Below are 17,873 nucleotides of genomic sequence, written 5' to 3'. Positions count from 1 at the left end.
CTCGGTGCGAACTGTGAGGAGGCGCTATCTAACCTCTGAAGTGGCTGCAAATTTTACCAGGGTTTTAGACGAATGCCCCCCTGTGATTCTACCTGCACCCTGTGATTTTATTTTTAATCATTTTAACCTCAAACTGAAGAAAAGCCTTGACTCCGTTGCTCCACTCACCACCAAAAAGATTAACGTAAAACGTGTATCACCCTGGAGAAACGAAGAAGTCAAAAAACTCAAAAGAAATTGCAGGGCAGCAGAAAGGAGATGGAGGAAAAATAAAAATGAAATCAACTATCAAATACTTTGCGAGCAACTTAAAATTTACAATAGTACACTAAGGAATTCAAGAAATTCATACTTCGCCAAAATAATCAGTAATAACAAAAATAATCCCAAGGTCCTCTTCTCCACCATAGATCACTTATTTAACCCTGATTTTAACAGCTCCCAAAGAACCCCCACAGACTCACTCTGTGAGCAGTTTGCAGACCACTTCAGGGGAAAAATCAACACCATCAGATGTGATATTTTATCTTCTCGTGATATGATTTTAAACACATCTGAGGGCTCGACTGTACCTGAGGAGACACTGGACAGCTTTGCCCTGGTTAATGCTGAGAACCTTAAGTTTTCTCCACAGTGAGAACCACCACATGTCTTTTAGATCCAATCCCCTCTCCACTTTTTAAAACACTTTATGAATTTTTTGAAGCTGAGCTTTTATACATGATGAATTGCTCTCTTCAGTTGGGTGTCTTCCCTGCTGCCTTTAAAACGGCGGTGGTGAGGCCCCTTCTGAAGAAGAGCAATTTGGATTGTAATGATTTTAATAACTACAGACCTGTATCCAACTTACCATTTTTAAGTAAAATTTTAGAAAAACTTGTTTTTATTCAGATTAATGATTTTTTGATTGATAAACAGATCCTAGAAATATTTCAGTCTGGATTTAGGGTGAACCACAGCACAGAGACCGCTCTCCTAAAGGTTTTAAATGATATTAGATGTAACTGGGACTCCCAAAAGCTCTCAGTCCTGGTGCTACTGGATCTAAGCGCAGCCTTTGATACAGTAGACCACGCTATTCTTTTAAACAGACTGAAACACATGGTGGGCCTCTCTGGTGCTGTACACAACTGGTTCACTTCCTATCTCTCAGACAGAACTTTTATGGTGAGTATGGATACACGCTCCTCTAAGATCCATAAAATGACATGTGGTGTGCCTCAAGGGTCGGTTTTAGGCCCTGTACTTTTTAATTTGTATATGCTCCCTCTTGGCGGTGTCATCAGGAGGCATGGAGTGAACTAACACAGTTACGCTGATGATACTCAGCTGTATATCTCCGTGTCTCCTGATGACACCAGACCAATGGATGCCCTTTTTAACTGTATTTTAGATATAAAATCTTGGATGGCAGAAAACTTTTTACAGCTTAACCAGGACAAAACTGAAGTTTTAATCATCGGTCCTGAGGCTCAGAGAGAGAAACTCTTGTCTAAATTACAGGCATTTTCACTATGTCCTTCACTACAAGTGAAAAACCTGGGTGTTATTCTTGACTCTGAGCTTGGTTTTATCCCACATATTAAACATGTAACCAAAATTGGATTTTATCATCTAAAAAATATAGCCAGAGTCCGCCCTATTCTCTCTCGGGCCAACACGGAGATGCTGATGCATGCTTTTATTACCAGTCGCATTGATTATTGTAATGCCCTGCTCTCTGGTCTCCCCAAAAAGAATATTTCACCTTTGCAACTTTTGCAAAACTCTGCAGCTCGTGTGCTGACGAAGACCAGAGGGCGGGCCCACATTACACCGGTTTTACAATCGCTGCATTGGCTCCCCGTGTGCTTCAGGATCGATTTTAAAGTTCTTTTATTGGTTTTTAAATGTCTTAATGGTCTTGGGCCTTCTTATCTTTCAGATCTGCTTTTACCATACGAACCCTCGGGGACCCTGAGGTCCTCTGGTACTGGCCTTTTGATTGTCCCTAAAGTCAGGACACATACTCACGGAGAGGCAGCTTTTCAGTGGTATGGTCCTCGACTGTGGAACAGCCTGCCGGAGGAGCTCAGGGCCGCAGAGAACACTCATGTTTTTAAAAACAGGCTCAAGACCCACCTTTTTAATTTAGCTTTTACCTAACGTTTATTTATTTAATGCTTATTTATTCTATCCTGCTATTCTATTTATATTATTCATTTAGTTTTACCTAATACCTATTGATTGTATTCTTATTCATTTTTTATCTTCTTACTCTGTTTATACTTATATTTATATTATATCCCACTCTTATTTATTTTATCTTTTTATCCTGTTTATATTCTTATTAGGTCATATCTCCAGTGTTTCCTCGGAGGGGGCTCTCTGCACCGGGGCTGTGATCGACCGTGGCTGCTGGGGCCCTGTGGGTCCTCTGAGCCTGGCTGGGGGGCTTCTTTGCCTCCCTCCTGCTGTGTGCCCAGCCTGGAGGCTGCGGTCTGTGACCGGCTCCCGGTGCAGACAGCTCCCTGCGATAGTGTTTCCTCACTTGGCTAATGCGTACCCAGCCCAATTTTACTCTTCAGGTGTGTGTGTGTGTGTGGGGGGGGGGGGGGGATGTGTGTATCATGACCGCTTCTGTTAATGACAGTGCGGGGAATGAGTGGGAGGGTGGGGTGGGCTGCTTTTAACCATGTAAAGCACTTTGTGCTACAGTTTGTATGAAAAGTGCTTTATAAATAAAGATTGATTGATTGATTGACCATTTAATAAACAAAGGAAGACAAATGACTTAAATACACAGAAGGGTTACGAGGGGAGTGGAAACACATGGGGGACACAGTTGAAACAAATGAATGCAACGCCACAGGGGAAGCACAACTAAACATGCTGAACATGGACCACGAGACTATCAAACTAGAACAGGAAACTGAGACAACACTAGCTTGAGACAGGAGTTAAGGGGACATGAGAGCACACGTGAAAGCACAACACAACAATGACACCACACTAGTTTTTGGGTGTAACACGTTACTTTTTAATGTGTTACTGTAATCACATTACATTTTTCAATAATGCAGAATTGTCCCAGACTGCGGTGGCAGACCGTGCGCCTGTAGGTAGGACCCGAAGGCAGGACTCTGATGAAGATGAGTGAGTTTCATTTACTGTGAACAGTGAAACGACAGCTATGTACATTCCCAGGCACTGTGATCCTCGTGGTGATTCCTCCCCAGATTCCCCACACAGTGCAGAATGTCCAACAGATGAAAAAGCAACTCCAAACTCCTCTTCCACACCATGACTCCACTCCCATGAGAAACACACTCCACTCCAAGCAATACACAAACACATACAAGTTGGCAGTGCAATCCACAAAGCGAGGGTAATATCATGCATGTGTCAACAGCTATAGTGACGAGTGGTCACTGTAACAATCCCAAGCCAAATGGAGCTCAGCCACACTCTTAAGTAAGGCACTGCTAACAAGGCCATCAGCTGTAGCTAGTTACGGCTGACGAGCGGCAGGTGTGGCAGCCTCCAGCGTGGGAACACATCCAGGGTCACGATCCCTCCGGCCCCAAAATATCCGGGAGCGAACAAAAACATAGGCAGTGAGACGGAGAAAGAAGGAGAGAACACAACCAACACTACACACAGAAAATAATACATTATCAGGATTCCTGGGCCGGACGACGTGCGAGGATTTCCAGCCAGAGGAAAACACAAAATACACACGAGCCCTGGGTCCTGTTAGGGTTCAGAAATTGAGGAGGAAGACCAAAAATAATGACCGCTGATCCTGCCGGGTGCAATTAGACGACATTTTAATGAATACACATGTGGAGTCCAACACTGTGCAGATTCAGTGTTGAACTGTCTTACAATAGTCAGAACAAAGACTTTATAGGGGTGAAATAGTACAGCCCCCTTCTGTTGCCAGGCAGACTCAAGAGCTCCTACGTCAATCCAAAACCACAACCGTTCAGTTAATTTTTGACACAGTTTAAAAAGAACATTGTCTTCGGCTCGAAGCCAGGTGTCTTCCTGTTGTCCCCGGACGCTCGCTTATCTGTCTGGAACATCAGGCACACGTTCTGCACAAACTGTCACTCATGCAGGCACAATTTTGCAGTCGCAAGCAAAACATGATTAAACTCTTACCTACTCAAATGAGTCTAATACTGTGTGTGTGTGGGTGTGTGTGTGCTGTGTGCTGTGTACGTGTCATGACCTCTCCTGCACCCCGGCTCACCTCACACCTCTAGTCATCTTCAGACATAAGGCCCGCTCGTACACAGCTGAAACTATATGTGTCTGTATGTGTGTAATAATCTTGACTGATATATAAAATGTACAAAACAAATGTTTCACTCTAACACAACTACTTAAAGCTTAATCAAAGCTTAATCAAAGATATAACTGCATAATAAAATAACCTGCTCTTAGCTTGCACTTAGACTCTGCTTTCGGTTTCACTTCCTGCCCTGCACACTCTGCAAACCTGCAGTTTCCCGTGAAGACTTTTAGGCTCAGATTATCTTCAAAGGTTAGCCTTTTTCAAATAATGCAATGTAATCTGCCTATAAACATTTTAAGATTATAGATTCAACTCAACAGTTTAAAGTGGTTCTTCTTGGACCTGTAATAAAAGCTTAATTGGGTGCCAATATGTTTAAACATCTAAATGCACTATCCCTACTTGGAGATTATGTGATTAATGCCATGGTAATATGAACAATAGCAGGGAAATAATTTCTCTAATCCCAATAGTCCCCAGACCCGGGCGGGACAAATTTAGTAATTACATTACTGTTACACATATCATGTTATTTGGATTTACAAATGTTCTTTCGTTATCTGCAAGCCTTGTGGAAAGAAAGAAAAAAAAATCAAACAAACCTGATTTTGACTTCCTGTGCACTCTTCATTTCTGCTACAATCAGCTGATTTCAGTTCAGCAGGAAAATTGTAAAGCAGTCTACAGCAGAGATACTGCTTTTATATTTATTACACAAATACTTAAGAGCACGTGTTGTATCACCAGTAACACCATCTAGCCGGGGCCTTTCTGTGTGGAGTTTGCATCTTCTCCCTTCTTTTTGCATGGGTTCGCTGGTGGTACTCCAGCTTCCTTCCACAGTCCAAAAACAGTTAGAGGGATTAGATTAATTGGTGATTTTAAATTCCCCACAGGAATTTAATGGTTGTATATCTTATGTTAACCTGCCTCAGACTGGTGACCTGTCCAGGATGCTCCCTGTCTCTTGCCCTGTAGTAGCTGCAGTAGGCTCCAGCCCCACTGTGACCCCATTTTGCATATGCAGAGGAGGGTGGATAGATGGATGGCATAGATCATTTTTCTAAACTGCAATTGTTCAGTGAAAATTTCATCTGTCACAGGTCTAAACAGCAGCTGTGGTTAGCTTCTAAACTGAGGAGTCTGGTGGTTTGGTGAACAAAATGGTGTGGGATGACTTTTACAGTGTTTGCGTCTCAGACTGACTTCACTGTGAGCATCTAATCGAATGAAGCCATCAGTACTGTCCTGCCTTAGCATCCATACCATACCAGCTTTATCTGTCAAGGACTTTAAAAACAACCACAATGGACCAAATATCTATATAGATAGATAGATAGATAGATAGATAGATAGATAGATAGATAACATAAAACAAGAAAGACAACAGCCGTACAATAAAAATATTGAATAAAAATTAATAAAAGAAAATTAACATCTCTCACAGTAAATTATCCAGCCATTTAGTTTGGCCTTAAACACTAAATTATCTAACTTAAGATTATTTAACTTAATCTTAAATATATTACAAAAAGTGAAAATCAAATAAATAAAAGCAAGTGAACCTGATTGATTTTCAGAATATCCATTCATTTGTGTTTATTGTGATATGAAATCATATTTGTCAACACATCTTCCAGCAGTGATGTCATCGAGGCTTGACATCCTGCTGGAAGTGACATCAACAGTGAGGATGTGACATCACCATGTGAGACGTGTCAGGACACGAAGTGGAGGTTATGGATCTCTGACACAAACAAAAGAGAATTGATGAGAACACCCCGCATCATTGACATAATCTTGTCCTGTAAAAAATGATCAAAATAAACAAGCAAAGAAATAAAATCAGAGGTCTGTGCAGTAAATGTTTTCTTCTTTTCTAATGTAAAAAGAACAAAGCGATGTTCTTATAAAGACCTAAGATTACATGTCTTCAATCAATTAAAAAAATATTCATCAACAGCCAACATTCAATTTCTACCTTTAAGATTTATCTGTACACAGTTATTTCCTCCAGCGTTGTTCGGTTCTCCTTTGGCCCAGTTTATGAAGTCAAACCGGGAACCATCAATCCACATCCACACAGTTCCCTGAAAGAATAAAGTTTCAGTTTCAGTTTATTCTGATGTACTTTGAAGCATCTATGCTGAGAGTGCAGACATGAGAATCAGAATTGGAATCTTTATTGTCATTGTGCTTTGACCTTTTCACGCATAGTGGTCACTACCTAGGTCTCGACTGAAGTCGAGAGGTGACCGGGCCTTTGCAACCATGGCACCTAGACTCTGGAATAAAAGCTGTGCTTTGAGTTTTCAGTCCTGTCTCCGAGAGTCCTGCATCTTGGGTCCTTTTTCCTGCCTGCCTGCCACACAGCCAACCATGACAGTGTGAGCCTGCGCACAAACAGTGCCCGGAGGCAAAGCGCGAACGAGACGTGAAGCCTATCATCTCATTTGTGCCTTTTCCAGCGGATTTTTCAGCTACTGTAGTAAATATTGTCCATATTCAGTTTGTGGGTAATCTATTATTTTCTTTCTCAACTTCTAAAAGTTTGACTTAAGGGGGCAGGACGTTTGTTTAAGGGGGCATTGCCCCCTCTTGCCCCAGCGTATAGGCCCCGGTTAAGGCTATCATTGTTAGCATCTACATGAATGTTAAAATCACCCGCAATAATTATTTTATCTGAGCTGAGCACTAAATCAAATAAGGGGATGGAGTTTGGGGGGGATAATGAAAGGAGAGAAGCTGCAGAGAGGCGTGTAAGACTTCAACTGCTTCCTGGTCCCAGCTCTGGAAGGACTGGGGGAGAACTACAGTGTCCAACATTGTTTTGTTGCACACCAACAAAACAATGTTGGTGTGTTGATTGTTATGACATGCATAGGGTTTTTTTCTTTAGCACCCTCTGCTGGTCATAGTGAGAATACTGACAAGCTTATATTTTGGTGGGGTTTTCTGTGTTCCTGTGGGTAGAGGAAACAGGAAGCTGGTCGCTTGTTAGCCTGCAGAATATGCTGTTTGTCGCCTTAGATGCTCTTTAAACATTTCTGCCTTGGAGAGTTGTTGCTTGTGAGTATTAATGTACAACTTGTTTACAAGTTTATTTGGTGCATTTCTATTACAGAGATTTGTTTAGAAACCAGTTATTTCATCTGTTATGTTTATCTTTGAGGAAGCTAAACTTGCTAAGTTGTATTGTGATCAGTACTGAGTCGCTGTTGATTACGCATACTATATAACAGTATAGTTCATATCCTAGAAGTGTGAGTTAAAAGGAAAAGACATCTTGTAACATTTACTTTGTGTTTGTTTTTAGTTTTACGGGGAAGAAAAGGATGTCAATCATTGAATTACTGACAAAGTAAAAAGCCTTAAACTTCCTTCCGCCTCCAATGTTCATTGAAACCGTTAGCTGTCTGTCAAGTTGGGCAACGGGACGCACAATAAGGACAGAACATTGATAGTCACCTGCTCTGGCCCCTCAAAGACATTTGAATATGGTTATTGGTGTCTCTAACTTCAGATGTCTCAAAACAATCGCCAATTATGTTGCAGAGTGGGGAGAAACGATTAGACATGGACTGGTTGGTGGTGCACCACAGTCTTCTGCCCAGAACTACGCTTTCTCCTCAGTGGCATGGAGCCATCCTGTTCACGGCTTCTCAGAACTGTCTGCTGAGGATGAGCTAACGGTGGCTACTTTACCTTCGGCACCACCAACTACACAATGAATGAATACTGTAGATATAATTATCAGGTGATTCATCAAAAAGTGTGCTCTGAATGGAGCATGTGAAGATTATACTATGAAATAATACATTAACTACAAGGTTTTTAATTAAATTGGCTACACAGATTAGCTAAACAAATAAACTGATCCACTTCATCTATAAAACATTTACATTCTCTCGGCCTCCAACCCAAGCTGGTGTATATGATCCTGCTGCTGTGTAAATGAGCTCTCTGATGAAGGTGTACTCAGCTGTGCTGTGGAATGAGGCCAGATGTCCACCGAGTGTCTTACAGGAACTCTGAGGAGGAAGATGAGGTGCAGACCGATGAAAAGTGTGAGGATGCATTTAAAATCAAAGATAAAGTGAGTTTGATGAAGGCAGCAAAGAGAGAGCTGATGAAGAGACAGGAGGAGGGAATGTTTCAAAGATGCTCTGAATTCTGAACATCACTGCATGAACATTACTGCACTGCATGTCTCAGCATAAAGCTGTTAGTGCAGGGCTGTGACGCCGCAGCAATAATCAGCTAAGAACAGAAGAACAAAGGAGGCCTGTGTATTTACTCCTGCACTTCAAACTGTGTGTGAATATGAATATAAAGCAAGTCTTCTTTCACTGAATGATTCTGACAGCAGGAAGCTTTTTATTAGAACATGTGTCATATATAACATGTACATATACAGTTGCTGTTATTTCTGATGTACCTCAGCATCAGTCCAGTTCTTCTGACTGCTATCAAAGATGAAACAGCGACCTCCAGACCAAGTCCAACCAGGACGGCAGGAACCAGCTGCAAAATAATTGTAAAGTTAGGCCAATAAACAGATTAATAATTCCTCAGAAGACAAAGAAAATACCCAGCTGTGTTTCACTACTGAGTCTATTTGAATTTAAGCTGATGAGGTTCATTTGACATTATTCATTCTGCGATACCCGGTTACAGACTCAGCACTCTATGCCTTTATAGCTATCTTGGATGACTTCCACTACATCACTTTGAATGCTATACTTCCAACTTTCACACAGTATGTCGTCTGTTTTACCAGCTGAGAGAGAACTTTAGGCTTTAGCGGAACTACAGGGCTGTTATGAGGCAACAGGCAGATACGTTGTGAGCCCCACAGGACATTGAGTGTATCAGTGATTACATAACCATCTGCACCGACTCCATTATCTCAGCTTGGACTATACATTGTTATTCGGATAACAAGCCGTGGGTGAAAGACAACATCACAGCTCTTCTCAATGATAAAAAGAGGACCACAGAGAGGAGGTGAAAAGAGTTCCGGTTTTATTGAAGGGCAAGATCAGAGAGGCTATGGACAGTTGCAGGAGAAAGCTGGAGTGGGAACTCCAGCAGAACAGCATAAGAAAGGTCTGGAGTGGCATGAAGATATGTCTTTGTAGGTTCTCAGTCACCCAGGTCATGGTAGTCTAAGGAGCTTGAAAAGTCCTGAAAAGCGTCACTGGATTCACGCTATTCAAAAGCAGAGCTGAGGGCCGTGAAGACAGAGCCAACAGGTTGAATTTGTTCTTCTACAGATTTGACACTGCAGGTAACGCTCACCCCCCGACTGACTTAACTGTAGTCAGCCTACAGTCCACAGCCACACCACTCTCTCTCTCCCTCTTTCTTCTCATTGCACCTTAGCATACTGTGAAAGTCCTGACACTCCTCCTCCACCTGTAACTTTTAATGAGTAATATTACTCATGATGTAACACAGTCCAGACATGCCTCATAAGGATGTTTCTATAACATTTTCTATAATTACTTTATTATGGATTAGATGTGAGAGTATTTAAGTGTGGACAATTAAATAATAGATTAATGCAATAGTAAACTGTGCCTTGTTCTCAGATGGACAGCAAGTGGAGCGTGATAGCTCAGATGAGGAGATGAAGGAGGAAGAGAGGCAGAGTGAGTTACAGGGCTTTTCCTGCCTTTCTGGAGGACTTATATTTCACTAAAAACTTTCTAATATGCATGTCCACATAATTAATGATTATTATAATTATGATATTTAAACGTACATTGTATTTTAAAGAACATACATTAAGAAACAGATTATATTAGATTTATATTTCAAATATGACAAAATGCTGATTTTATAGCAGGAAAATTATTGTATCTCTACAGTTTAATCATTTAATAAGCTTTCTGCCTGCACAGAGTGGATAGTAAAACAAATGGAATCATCATAAATACATTATTTCATATTTATTACTTTTTTTCTCATTGCTTTATTATTGTAGCTCCAGTAATAAATAATAAGGGAAGGATTGTGGATCAGCACCATGATGCCCACAGTATATACTAGAGATGGACCGATCCGATATTACGTATCGGTATCGGTCCGATACTGACCTAAATTACTGGATCGGATATCGGCGAAAAATAAAAAATGTAATCCGATCCATTAAATATCAAAAAAGGATCTCACAAAACTTGCGACACTGCGTAACTCGGCTCATAACAATAGCACGTTGCAGCAGTATGTGTCAGGTGATAGAGCGGCTGTGTGTATTTGGAGCCTCCTACCAAACCAGCATTTCATCTCCGAGGAAGTTATCCCAGAGAGAAGTAAAGCAAGTGTGTAAGTTCATCTCTGAATGTTTGTAAAGCGTTCCCACGTTAAGCTTAACAACCGATATATGGAGCGACTGCCTCTCTCTCTCCCTCACCTTCCTGCCGCTACTTCAATCATGAAACTGATCAATGATCAGCTGATCGGCTTTTCTGTGGCGAGTCCGTCTCTCTTCTTTGTTTTTGGCCCACTTTGCACCAGAAAGAGGAAACCAGCGGCTGAACAACAGCAGCACGTTTAAGCTTGATAAGCTGTTGTTAGAATGTATTTAATATTACTTTCTACACCAGGATCCTTTTCTAGGCAGCTGACGGCTGGTAACTGTGCAGGGGCGGATCTAGCAAAGTGTAGCCAGGGGGGCCGATAGGGCATGAACAGGGAAAAGGGGGCACAAAGACATACTTTTCTTTCTTATTCTCATTTAAAATGTCTCGCTTTTAATAAATAATTATCTGAATCTTACACCCAAAGTTTTAATCTGATGTAAAATGTATAGAAGTCCATTACTGTATATAGTAACTGTTAAGTCTAATATACCCTAGTAAGCTATAGTACTTTTTCCTTTGGGAAGGTACCATCTGTGCAGTCTGCAGTTCTGTTGAAGAAAGATGTTGAATCTATTTAATTATTCCTGAAAAATAATTTATTTCTGTGCATTTTTTTTCACCCTGCATCAAATTAAAGTTGATTACATCGATTAAGCATCATGAGGTGGAGGGTGGGGGGTGGTTCCCTATTTATTTTTGCTGGGAGTTTGCAACCCTATTAGTTAGGTTGCTTAATATTTCTGCTAAGTACTCTTTAAAATACCAGAATAGGGAGGATGGAGCAGGTTTAAGTTTATTAGATTGATCAGTGTTGCTGAACTATGAAATATTTTGGGTGCAGTGTATTTTTTACACACAGGTATAACAGAATAGCTTTAGTGTTGTTGTTTATTTAAACTTGAGTATGAACTTATACAAAATGCAGCAAGATATTAAAAAACAGTTTTATTGATTAAAAACACACTATATCGGATTCATATCGGTATCAGCAGATATCCAAATTTATGATATCGGTATCGGACATAAAAAAGTGGTATCGTGCCATCTCTAGTATATACAGTATAGGTCTAAAATGTCACTGTGCGTGTGTGTGTGTGTGTGTGTGTGTGTGTTATGTGTATAGATTTTTTAAATTATTACTCATTATATAACATTGTCCAGACATGGCCGGTGAGGACATGAGGAGGAAACAGTAGGAGCTGTGAGGCTACTAAAGGCAGTGGATCCCTCAGCAGCTGGATTACAAAGAGCACAGGTAACAATAAGACCTGTACCAGCTGTTGAGAGGTATTCCAGGAATGTTTTGCTTCTATAACATTTTTCCGCCATCATTTTATTATAGATTAAGTGTAAAAGTTGTTGAGTGTGGATAATTAAATACTAGTTTATTGCAATAGCAGTTTGTGCCTTGTTCTCAGATGGACAGCAAGTGGAGAGTGATAGATGAGATGAGGGGATGAAGGAGGAAGAGAGGCAAAGAGTGATTCACAGGCAGAGCCCAGTTTATTTCTCACAGTTTGTTGTTGCCTTATGGTTCCAAGTGCTGTCACCAATCTTTGCATTTTGTTATTATCTCATAAAACTTGTTTAATCAGCTACCATCTCTCCTATGGACTTTTTAATGTCTACAGTCTCAGATCAACACAGCCCTGCCCTCCAGCACTATCAGCAGCAGGAGCAGCAGCAACCCCTCAACAGCAACATTGTACCCATCAGGTAAAACATAGGCTACGTTTGCTTTGCCTCACAACAGTGATATAGTATGATGCGATCCCATATTAGATTCTTGATGAATGTGTGTTGTTGTTATTCAGCCTGGTTCAATGTGCCCCTTTTTTACTTTGAGCACCCGCCCCTATAAACGTCTCTGCACGGCCCTGCCTTTCACTGTCTATATACTGCAGTGGTGTTGTAAATAAACTCTGTGGTTAGAAACGTCAACCTGCTCTGCGCTTCAGTCCTTGCAATCGAACATGACAGAACAGGTGTATGCAGGTAAACTCAAGAGTCAGTCGAGCTGATTGGTGGTGGCATGGAGAAAATATCAGCTCACATTTATGTTACAGAAACACAGAAGTTAGAGACCAGGAGAGAGGTTTTTCTTGTAGTCTTTTTTTCTTGTAATTAAAATAATTTTATTGTCTGGAGATAATTATGATCCGTATAGTCTATGAATTTGCACGAGCTGCAGATAAAGACTTTTTCAATCTTATTAAACTTTAAGACCCACTGGCAAACATCTGGAACACAGAGAGTGGAACATGTAAACAAATCTAACCAGTTAAAGTAAAAACCAGTAAACCTGAAACTCCCCATTAAACTAACAGCATCGTCGCCACTGCTGCTGTTATCAGTGTTTTATTCAAACCCTGATGCCGCGTGAGCTTAATGTCGTCATACGTTTTATTCAAACGCTGCTCCCAGGGAGGTTTCTACTGCGGGTCTGTTTTTAGTGGCAAATCTGGGAGAAACAGTTGCATTTCTATCGTGATGACAGAGCTGAGCATTAAACGAAACAATGAGGCACAAAACATGTTTCAGGAATGCATAATAATAATTATAATTGAGTTATTCACTCGATGAGTAATATTATGGCGAGTACAAGCTCGTCCAGATGAGCAGAATCAACTTTTTGGGGTTGAATTAGATCTTCCCTCCAATCTGGACGACACCAACCTTCCACTGAAATGTGAAAAGAAATGTTTTCTTCGTCTTTGTTATTATCATTTTCTGTTTTTGTCAGGATCTGTGTTGTGGATGAGAGAAGGAGGACCCAAAAGCTGGACTCACAGGTAGGTAGGTGAAGGTTGGTATTTATTGCCGATGGAGTGAACAAACAGAACAGAGGTAGGAAATGGCTGGCTGGACGACTGACTGAATGACTGAAGGACTGACTGAAAGGCTGAATGGCAGGCTGACTGAACGCAGGCGTAAACAACAACATAACATCAATGACACGACAGTGAACGAGTAGAAACAGAGGACTTAAATACACAGACTGATGAGGATGATAATGAGAGACCGGTGAGTACACAGCTGAACATAATCTGGCTAATAACACGAGACGAGCTGACACAGGAAAAGCAGGAAGTGAGAACATGGAAGTGGCAAAATAAACTGAACATGAAGAAAACTGAAAGCACTGGGTCAACGACCCAGGAACCCTGACAGTTTTTCATCTAATCTTTTTCTTTCTGTCTCCACGTTATAATGTTTTCTGTCTTTTTTGATTTTCTGTTCGACTTATGCAAAAAGTATCTTTTGTTCGTTCACATGACTTTGTAAGCACTTTTTGAATTCTGTTTTTAAATGTCAGCTGATTTTAATTTTAAATGTCACTTTGATTGGTTTTATTTTTATTTTATCATTATTTTATAATATTTGTATTAATTTGATGATTAAATCACATGATGTTCACTCAGGATCTAAAACAAACTGACGACATCTTCGTGTCTGACGATTTTTCTGATCCTGATTCTTTTCAGCACAGAAAGGTTCATCTTTTAAAAATAATGAATAATTATCCTTTTTATTCACTTCAAAAACAAGTCTGAATGTACCGACCCTAAAAGATTATTTTTAGAAGCTTATTTGAGTTACCTACGCTGACAAGTGTAAAACACCTCCAGGTACTTATAAATGCCACCACATGGGTCTACTGGGCTCTTTGCTTCAACAGTACAGCTGTTCTGCCAGTTACACCTGTGAACGCAGGTCAAAGGTGAATCAGCAAAAATGTGCTGTGTCATCTGAGAGAAGATGGAGAGCTGAAGAAACAGAGTCAGCATCTGTACCTGTTAGTTACATATTCCATGCTTCCTGGCCAGAAGCAGTTAACATCGTAGAGATTTGCGATAGTATATTGGCCAGGGCACGTGGTCGTGTCACGGCGGCCATAATTCGCCCAGGAGACGACTATAACCTGTCCTGCACCTGAGGAAGAGTTCATAGAGATAAACTGTAACCATGGTGATATTTTTACTGCAGGAAACATACAAAGAAATTGAAGCTGTGTTCTCACCACACTGAAGGTTTGACTGAGATCCTTCACATGTTACACTGTGGTCTGAAACAGACACAGATCCCATTAGAAACTGTAATCATTCATGTACAGATTGGGTTCATTAGTCATTTCTAATCACAGGTTTAACTGAGTCGTTACGTGTGAAGCAGTCGTAGGTGGTCTCCAGGTATCTGCAGACTCCAGGATCATAAGTAATGTTTGACTTTATGTCACACACTGTTTTTCCATCACAGCTGCAGGGAGACAGAAACAGCTGGTTTTCAGCTTAAAGATATGAAACAACTTCCTGTCAGGTAATCATTTACTTCCTGTTAGTTTGATTAAAGCTGTTCAACAGGTTTCAGTTTCTTTCTTCTTTTGAATCAAAGGCTCATTTCTACCATCCAACGGTGCTCACCTGTTCCTGACGTTGTTCTCAGCGTCACCCTGAGAGCAGGTTACTTCACCTCCACATCTGTACACAGCTGACCTCACAATGATCCTTCCACCCACTGTTATACAGACACAGTATGACAGAAAAGGAACAATTCAGGTTTAAGGCTTCAGTTTCAGCCTCAGATGCTGCAGATCCATAAATGATGAGGATTTTACCTCCGTACACCACCACAGTGGTTTTGACATCAAACAAAAATGTTTTTAAAGTGCAAATTTCAGCTTTAATATAAGATTTTCTTCTGAAATGCATTAACTGTTTTGAAGGTTTTTTTACACAGACTCACATTTTTGGAGCAGTTTTTTTTCCACATTTCTTTATTTTATTTTATTTTTTATTAGGAAAATACAATTTCAACTCCAGAGTTTTTTGTGTGAGTACACAGCGGAGCTTAATCTAACTAATGACACACTGGAAGTAGAACTAGAACATAATGCACCGGCAAAGGACTGACATAGTACAACAGGAAATATGAACATGTGGAAACTAAAGAGAGAACATGAATAAACTAAAAACACTGGTTCAAAGACCCAGGAACCCTGACACATAGTTTGAACTCAACACAGTGAATTCTTGGACACTCTTTTCCATCTTACCACAGCTCAGGCGATGAACACTGAGGCCGTTAGAGGTGACCACTCTCCCTGTGGATATGGCGGTCACATTGGGAGGAAAGGAAACTTGAGCTCTTATAAAGCCTGAAATTTAAAAAAAAAAAATGTATAAATTGTACATTTCTGATAAATTAATGGGGAATGTGTTGATAATTTTCTTGCTGAAGGTGAAGCTAGAGCTGGTCCCTCATCTTACTTTAGTTTTCCCTGATGGATGTTAAACAAGGTTAGTGTCAGCGAAGCTTACAGTAACCTCTGTCTGCTGAAGCTGCTGGCTGATTTAGCTCCAGTGTGGAAAACAAAGATCACAGTTTGTAAAGAGTGCAGAGACATAATATCTCTCCTTATGTGAGGGCTGAGAGAGGAGAGAGTTTATGAAACTCTGTGAGAGATAAGAACTCCAGAAATAGATGACCACGCCTGTGTTCAGTCTTCTTCCATGACATTGTATTCATCTGTAACCTCAGTGAGCAATAACCATGATGCTGCTTTACATGAGAGTTAATATAAAAGAAAAAGCTGCTGTCATTTCCCAGGTAACATGCAGATCATATGCAGGGTGACACAGAAGATGTAATTAATTGACTGCATGAATGAATTCTGTAAAATATTTGTGTAGAATGGGCAAAAACAAAATACTATGTAATTAGAATATAATTGTGCAGGATTTCAGTAAATGTAATGAAGATTTTCTTAAATTTCATTCCTTTTTTAAAGACTTCTAGAATTTATGTCCCCTCCACACCCGAAGTGAAGCCTACACCCACATCAGTCTAAACACAGATACCCAGACCTTCCCTGCCCAGCAACTTCCTCCATCACCTCTGGGAGGACTCCAAGGTCAGGTGACAGACAGATTCTCTCCAGCATGTCCTCGGTTCTCCTCGTGTCTCCTTCCAGTTGGACACGTCTGAGTCAAAGACCTGAACCACCTCAATGAGCTTTTTTTGACATAGAGGAGCAGCAGATCTCCTCTGAGCTCCTCAAACTCTCTCCTTCAGTTACTACCATCAGCTCATGGCCACAGCTGACAGCTTTCACTCTCAGCTCTCTCTTCACCACAACACACCAGTACAGCATCACTGAAGATGAACCAGTCTTTTTCTCAGCCTCCCGCTCCAGTTTTCCTCACTCATGTACAGACCCCCAGACCTTAACCTCCTCCACCTGGGGCAGAAACTCATTCCCAACATGCAATGGGCCCTTTGCCCTTTCCCAGCTGGTACTGCCCCACTGTAAAGTGGAGACCATCACTCGATGAAGCCAACAGGACCATCCAGAGGACGCACAGATAAGATCCTGTGACCACAGACATTTTTAACCTCTTTGGCTGTGTCTAGAAATTCTCTTCATTAAAGTTATAAAAAGACCATTGTGGGATTAAATCTATGTCTATGCAGTGATCATTCAGTTGTTAGGGACAGAGAAGAAGAGGTGAGGTTAAATGGTTAGTATTAATCAAAATGGAAGTGAGAAAGTTAACAGAAAGGCTCTTTATGACCAGTAAAACAGCATTTACCTGAAGTGATGAGTGAACACGTTGCTGCCAGCACTGACAGACACAGAAAGAAAGCTCAGTGTCAGACTGTGTGTTTGATATGAAGTTTAATTCACCTCAAAACATGAAACAGATTCATGAAAACCAAAGAGGAGAAAGCTGCTGCTTTCATTCACACCTGGATTCTTGTGAAAACTCTTTCTAAACAGCAGATTTCAATGACACATTTATTCTGTTCATGTTTCCAACTTTTGTCAATAAACTTATTTGTGTTGACAGTTTGACTTCAACTCTTCATAGTAAATGATCAGCCATGAATTCCTCTCAGGACTCTGAAGCCTAACTGTCCTGCTGAGGTGATACAAACATTTATTTAGGATGTTAGATTAACTGATCCAATAAAGCAGAATCTTTAGAAAAGCATGTCACAGTACAGCACAGTGGAAAGCTAGAAAAGGATTAGACTGAACATGTGCAGCTGATTTCATGTATAAATAAAGGATTATCAGTGTGTTGTACTCACACAGTGTGCTGCTGAGTCCGGAGCAGAGCATCATGTTAGGAGATCTGGATTACAGTGAAGAGCTGAGCTGATGGAGGATCAAACACAGAGCTGCTGGATTTACTCTGTTTCAGTAACACCTGTGATCTATT

General features: G+C 40.7%; 1 protein-coding gene across 1 annotated transcript in view; it reads right to left on the bottom strand.

Annotated features, from left to right (window-relative positions):
- Positions 1-17,873, bottom strand: part of LOC100690738 (rhamnose-binding lectin) — a 138,998-nt gene extending 121,125 nt beyond the window's left edge. The window contains exons 1-6 of the mRNA XM_019349801.2: positions 17,743-17,873; positions 17,241-17,273; positions 15,704-15,805; positions 15,072-15,165; positions 14,813-14,907; positions 14,672-14,716 (exon numbers count right to left, since the gene is read on the bottom strand). Of these exons, the coding sequence (XP_019205346.1) occupies positions 14,672-14,716; positions 14,813-14,907; positions 15,072-15,165; positions 15,704-15,805; positions 17,241-17,273; positions 17,743-17,776 (403 nt within the window). The 5' untranslated portion in view covers positions 17,777-17,873. The remainder of the gene's footprint in view (positions 1-14,671; positions 14,717-14,812; positions 14,908-15,071; positions 15,166-15,703; positions 15,806-17,240; positions 17,274-17,742) is intronic.

Source organism: Oreochromis niloticus, linkage group LG20, assembly GCF_001858045.2.
Source record: "Oreochromis niloticus isolate F11D_XX linkage group LG20, O_niloticus_UMD_NMBU, whole genome shotgun sequence".
NCBI classification, from domain to species: Eukaryota; Metazoa; Chordata; class Actinopteri; order Cichliformes; family Cichlidae; genus Oreochromis; species Oreochromis niloticus.
Note: the sequence above shows the minus strand (reverse complement) of the source record. Positions and strands in the feature narration are given on the sequence as shown.